Source organism: Salmo salar, chromosome 23, assembly GCF_965601325.2.
Source record: "Salmo salar chromosome 23, fSalSal1, whole genome shotgun sequence".
Lineage (NCBI taxonomy): Eukaryota > Metazoa > Chordata > Actinopteri > Salmoniformes > Salmonidae > Salmo > Salmo salar.
Window position 1 is genome coordinate 50,075,615 of NC_138313.1, and position 6,886 is coordinate 50,082,500.

The 6,886-nt window shown below is 45.1% G+C and overlaps 1 protein-coding gene across 1 annotated transcript in view; it reads right to left on the reverse strand.

The window, feature by feature from the left end:
• Positions 1 to 4,897: 4,897 nt before the first annotated feature.
• The window catches only part of tle3a (TLE family member 3, transcriptional corepressor a), a 110,670-nt gene continuing 108,681 nt past the window's right edge, over positions 4,898 to 6,886 (reverse strand). The window contains exon 20 of the mRNA XM_082968208.1: positions 4,898 to 6,326. Within this exon, the coding sequence (XP_082824334.1) occupies positions 6,219 to 6,326 (108 nt within the window). The 3' untranslated portion in view covers positions 4,898 to 6,218. The remainder of the gene's footprint in view (positions 6,327 to 6,886) is intronic.

Sequence of the window (6,886 nt, forward strand, 5' to 3'; positions counted from 1 at the left end):
TATGAATGCGAGTTCTCCATTAGGTACCAGTAGTAGGGTTATAGCTAGCTGAGTACATAAAGATACAACTCTATAGGGTTATACGCATTTTCTTTAACTAGAAAGAGGTTTTAAAAGTTAAACCCAATGCTAGGGTTAGGGTTAGTCCCTCAGTGGCCCATTGTCACCTCTCCCCACTGTTCAGTTCTCTTGGAAAGGCTGTTTAACTCAGAGCAGAGATGAATTGAAAGCCATTTCCTGTCCCACTTCCATTTAGCTCCTGTGTTTGAGTACACGTGAGGCCGTGTCCAGAAACAACGCACGAAACAAACCTCCTCTACGCGGTTACTGAAGCACACACACCAGCCTGGTCAAAAACCGATTCACTTGAGATGCAGATTGGAATGGTGTTTGTGTGCAGGGAGTGTTTCTATAGGCCTAATATCCAGGCAATCTCAAGGGCTTTTCACACCGCTGAGCCTAACCAAGCTGTACTGGGCTGGCCTGGTTCAACCAAAGGACATAACTGGCAGTAAAGAGGAAAACTCATTGACATAGCTATAGTTTACAACTGAAAGTGGCTAAAATAAAGCATTGTGGTTAATTTTGTATCAAAAAAACACTTAAAAAAAAAAAAAATCCACATGGTCAGTGATGTTGACAAACAGAACTTGCTCCATAATGTTGAGTAACCCCTCACCCCTTCTATCCAGTCCATAATGTTGAGTAACCCCTCACCCCTTCTATCCAGTCCATAATGTTGAGTAACCCCTCACCCCTTCTATCCAGTCCATAATGTTGAGTAACCCCTCACCCCTTCTATCCAGTCCATAATGTTGAGTAACCCCTCACCCCTTCTATCCAGTCCATAATGTTGAGTAGAACCCCTCACCCCTTCTATCCAGTCCATAATGTTGAGTAACACCTCACCCCTTCTATCCAGTCCATAATGTTGAGTAACACCTCACCCCTTCTATCCAGTCCATAATGTTGAGTAACCCCTCACCCCTTCTATCCAGTCCATAATGTTGAGTAACCCCTCACCCCTTCTATCCAGTCCATAATGTTGAGTAGAAACCCTCACCCCTTCTATCCAGTCCATAATGTTGAGTAACCCCTCACCCCTTCTATCCAGTCCATAATGTTGAGTAACCCCTCACCCCTTCTATCCAGTCCATAATGTTGAGTAACACCTCACCCCTTCTATCCAGTCCATAATGTTGAGTAACACCTCACCCCTTCTATCCAGTCCATAATGTTGAGTAACCCCTCACCCCTTCTATCCAGTCCATAATGTTGAGTAACCCCTCACCCCTTCTATCCAGTCCATAATGTTGAGTAGAACCCCTCACCCCTTCTATCCAGTCCATAATGTTGAGTAGAACCCCTCACCCCTTCTATCCAGTCCATAATGTTGAGTAGAACCCCTCACCCCTTCTATCCAGTCCATAATGTTGAGTAGAACCCCTCACCCCTTCTATCCAGTCCATAATGTTGAGTAACCCCTCACCCCTTCTATCCAGTCCATAATGTTGAGTAACCCCTCACCCCTTCTATCCAGTCCATAATGTTGAGTAACCCCTCACCCCTTCTATCCAGTCCATAATGTTGAGTAGAAACCCTCACCCCTTCTATCCAGTCCATAATGTTGAGTAACCCCTCACCCCTTCTATCCAGTCCATAATGTTGAGTAACCCCTCACCCCTTCTATCCAGTCCATAATGTTGAGTAACACCTCACCCCTTCTATCCAGTCCATAATGTTGAGTAACCCCTCACCCCTTCTATCCAGTCCATAATGTTGAGTAACCCCTCACCCCTTCTATCCAGTCCATAATGTTGAGTAGAAACCCTCACCCCTTCTATCCAGTCCATAATGTTGAGTAACCCCTCACCCCTTCTATCCAGTCCATAATGTTGAGTAACCCCTCACCCCTTCTATCCAGTCCATAATGTTGAGTAACCCCTCACCCCTTCTATCCAGTCCATAATGTTGAGTAACCCCTCACCCCTTCTATCCAGTCCATAATGTTGAGTAACCCCTCACCCCTTCTATCCAGTCCATAATGTTGAGTAACCCCTCACCCCTTCTATCCAGTCCATAATGTTGAGTAGAACCCCTCACCCCTTCTATCCAGTCCATAATGTTGAGTAACCCCTCACCCCTTCTATCCAGTCCATAATGTTGAGTAACCCCTCACCCCTTCTATCCAGTCCATAATGTTGAGTAACCCCTCACCCCTTCTATCCAGTCCATAATGTTGAGTAACCCCTCACCCCTTCTATCCAGTCCATAATGTTGAGTAACCCCTCACCCCTTCTATCCAGTCCATAATGTTGAGTAACCCCTCACCCCTTCTATCCAGTCCATAATGTTGAGTAACCCTCACCCCTTCTATCCAGTCCATAATGTTGAGTAACCCCTCACCCCTTCTATCCAGTCCATAATGTTGAGTAACACCCTCACCCCTTCTATCCAGTCCATAATGTTGAGTAACCCCTCACCCCTTCTATCCAGTCCATAATGTTGAGTAACACCTCACCCCTTCTATCCAGTCCATAACGTTGAGTAACCCCTCACCCCTTCTATCCAGTCCATAATGTTGAGTAACCCCTCACCCCTTCTATCCAGTCCATAATGTTGAGTAACCCCTCACCCCTTCTATCCAGTCCATAATGTTGAGTAACCCCTCACCCCTTCTATCCAGTCCATAATGTTGAGTAACCCCTCACCCCTTCTATCCAGTCCATAATGTTGAGTAACCCCTCACCCCTTCTATCCAGTCCATAATGTTGAGTAGAAACCCTCACCCCTTCTATCCAGTCCATAATGTTGAGTAACCCCTCACCCCTTCTATCCAGTCCATAATGTTGAGTAACCCCTCACCCCTTCTATCCAGTCCATAATGTTGAGTAACCCCTCACCCCTTCTATCCAGTCCATAATGTTGAGTAACCCCTCACCCCTTCTATCCAGTCCATAATGTTGAGTAACCCCTCACCCCTTCTATCCAGTCCATAATGTTGAGTAACCCCTCACCCCTTCTATCCAGTCCATAATGTTGAGTAACCCCTAATGTTAAGTAAAAACCCTCACCCCTTCTATCCAGTCCATGAAATGAGTGGAAAGCTACATAATAATGTGAAGACAAAAACACTTGCAGATTCGAGTGATTGAACACAACAGCAAGTGGCCACTCGATTAAAGGCTTAGGGGCCAAGTGGTCGGTTTGAAATTCAGCCTTGGACAATACAGAGCTAATACCCCAACAGTGTTGATCTAGCCCTGTCATCTACATACTGTAGTGTAGGTAACTGACTGACGGTGTAACAACCCATGTGTTATCAGTCACTAACAGTCCATAGGAGAAACATTAGCTAGGTTTTTACAGTTGGATGATTTGAGGATTGTATGCAGAGAGAGAAGATACTGTTCAGTTAGTATACTGAAGAGTGGATACACCCCATGAACAGGGCTGTGTGAGATTACCAAAATATATATCACAATATATACTCAACACAAATATAAACGCAACACGTAAAGTATTGGTCTCACGTTTCATGAGCTGAAATAAAATATACCAGAAATATTCCAAACTCACTGTTTTGCACAAATTTGTTTTACATCCCTGTTAGTGAGCATTTTCTCCTTTTGCCAAGATAATCCATCCACCTGACAGGTGTGGCATATCAAGAAGCTGATTAAACAGCATGATCATTATACAGGTACACCTTCTACTGGGGATAGTAAATGGCCACTCTAAAATATGAAGTTTTGTCTCAACACAATATCACAGATGTGTCAAGTTTTGAGGGAGAGTGCAATTGGAATGCTGACTGCAGGAATGTCCACCAGAGCTGTTGCCAGGGAACTGGACGTTCATTTCTCTACCATAAGCCTCCTCAAATGTCGTTTTAGAAAATTTGGCAGTACGTCCAAACGGCCTCACAATCGCAGACCACTTGTAACCACGCCAGTCCAGGACCTCCACATCCGGCTTCTTCACCTGCGGGATCGTCTGAGACCAGACACCCGGACAGTTAATATTTCTGTCTGTAATAAAGCCTTTCCGTGTGGAAAAACTCATCCTGATTGGCTGGGCCTGGCTCCCCAGTGGGTCGGCTTTTGCCCTCCCAGGCCCACCCAAGGCTGCAGCACTGCCCAGTCATGTGAAATCCAAAGATTAGGGCCAAATTCATTTATTTCAATTGGACTGATTTCCTTACATGAACTGTAACTCAGTAAAATCTTTGACAATTTTTTGGCATGTTGCGTTTATATTTTTGTTCAGTATATTTCTCATTTTTGACGGTATGACAGTATTTGATGTTTCTGAATAAAAACAGTTTTATAAGTAACGCATGACCATAGAAAATGGTACCAAATGAATTCCAGGGTTTCACCAAAGAATGTAAGAGGGGTGCTACGCCCCCTTGTGGACTGGCAGCGCTAAACTATAATTTAAGGCCATCATTTACTCTGTTACAGGTGTTACAGGTGCACAAAAATCTGAGTCCAAAGAGGGGGGGCATTGTACTGTACCAAATTAACTCCAATGATCCAGAGAGGTCACCGTGTCTGTCTATACAGGATGCTGGTCCAATACAGGGTCTTGGTCTGGTAACAGTTCCATCTCTACTACTCTATACAGGGTCCTGGTCACAGACAGGGGTATTGTATGCTACAATCCACTAGACATGATGTTTCACGTGTTCCTCTCGTGTTTTGTTCAGTGCTCCAGTAAAAAAAAAAAACGGGGGGGGGGGGGTGGATAGATAATATTCTAATTACATTTCAGGAAAAGGTCAGGCAGACTGGAAAAGAAACAGCAGCAAAGATGAAAACAGGAAAATAGAAATCCTTTTATGAAGATATTCATCACCCTGAGAGAGGGAGATATCCAAGGAGAGGACAGAACATTTATTTTAAATTTTTTTATTTCACCTTTATTTAACCAGGCAAGTCAGTTAAGAACAAATTCTTATTTACAATGACGGCCTACCCCCGGCCAAACCCGGACGATGCTGGGCCAATTGTGCGCCACCATATGGGACTCCGGGACGGCCGGATTCGAACCAGGGACTGCAGTGACGCCTCTAGCACTGAGATGCAGTGCCTTAGACCGCTGCGCCACTCGGGAGCCCTAATACATGCAGAGAGAACCATCACACAGGCAGAACCAGAGAGAGTGGATCTGGACACCAGAATATAAACGCCTTTTATTCTGCCGTCATGTACACTAGCTAAACTACTATGTACATTTGACTTTACACAGGGATGCTTTTTCACGCTGAGTCACACTGAACCTTGAACCTCTCTCCTCTATCCTCTCTGTGCCGCCGCGACACAAAAAACAAATAGAAAAACAAAATGTTTCTTCTTCTCTTAGTGCCTCTGGAGCTACCTTAACTCACTCAACTAGTGTACTGCCACTACTTAGTCCTAACGAGTGAGGACGGGCAGAGCCTGAGACACAATACCAGTCTGGTCAAACTCAGCCCCAGTCCGGCCATACTACCCAGGTCAGCGAAGCATCCCAGACCGCCAGTCCAGGGGGCTGTGGGCCAGCAGACTCCAGAACGCCAACATCACATCCAGGATGTCTGTGTCTGTGAGGGAGGTATGAGTAATCCAGTGTTCCTGAGCATTATGAAGTCCTACACTCCACCATAATCCCATTTGAGGTCCTCCACTCCACCATAATCGCATTTGAGGTCCTCCACTCCAGCATAATCCCATCTGAGGTCCTCCACTCCACCATAATCCCATTTGAGGTCCTCCACTCCACCATAATCCCATCTGAGGTCCTCCACTCCAACATAATCCCATCTGAGGTCCTCCACTCCACCATAATCCCATCTGAGGTCCTCCACTCCACCATAATCCCATCTGAGGTCTTCCACCCCACCATAATCCCATCTGCGGTCCTCCACTCCACCATAATCCCATCTGAGGTCCTCCACTCCACCATAATCCCATCTGAGGTCCTCCACTCCAACATAATCCCATCTGAGGTCCTCCACTCCACCATAATCCCATCTGAGGTCCTCCACTCCACCATAATCCCATCTGAGGTCCTCCACTCCACCATAATCCCATCTGAGGTCTTCCACTCCACCATAATCCCATCTGAGGTCTTCCACTCCACCATAATCCCATATGAGGTCCTCCACTCCACCATAATCCCATATGAGGTCCTCCACCATAATCCCATCTGTCCGTCCGTCTGTGTGTCTGTCTCTAGTAGATTACCTCGTAGACAGTAGCCTTCTTGTCCCCGGAGCCTGTGACGATGTACTTGTCGTCTGCTGAGATGTCACAGCTAAGGACTGACGAAGACTCCTTCGACTGCAGGGGGGGGAGATACGACATATTTAGTCACTTTCACTCAAACCAACGTTTAAAGTGGACAGAGGACAGCAGACCACAATGCTATATTTCGTGACATTGATTTGACAGCTATCTAGGCCTATTTCACACTCTCTCAAGTCTTATTTGTGTTTAAATACATGTAAAAAGGTTACATTGGGGAAAAAGACGGCTGACTAAAAGGCCAGGGCCGGGTTTCCCGTCTTAAGGCTAAATTCATCTGTAGAACTGTTAGATTCTGGGTTAGAAACTTGGAACATTGTTATACTCATAAACATAGTATATAAAGGAGTGAAAGAGACTGGTTTTCTACACCAGAAGTAATACTATAGTATATAAAGGAGTGATAGAGACTGGTTTTTACACCAGAAGTAAGACTATAGTATATAAAGGAGTGATAGAGACTGGTTTTTACACCAGAAGTAAGACTATAGTATATAAAGGAGTGATAGAGACTGGTTTTTACACCAGAAGTAAGACTATAGTATATAAAGGAGTGAAAGAGACTAGTTTTTACACCAGAAGTAAGACTATAGTAT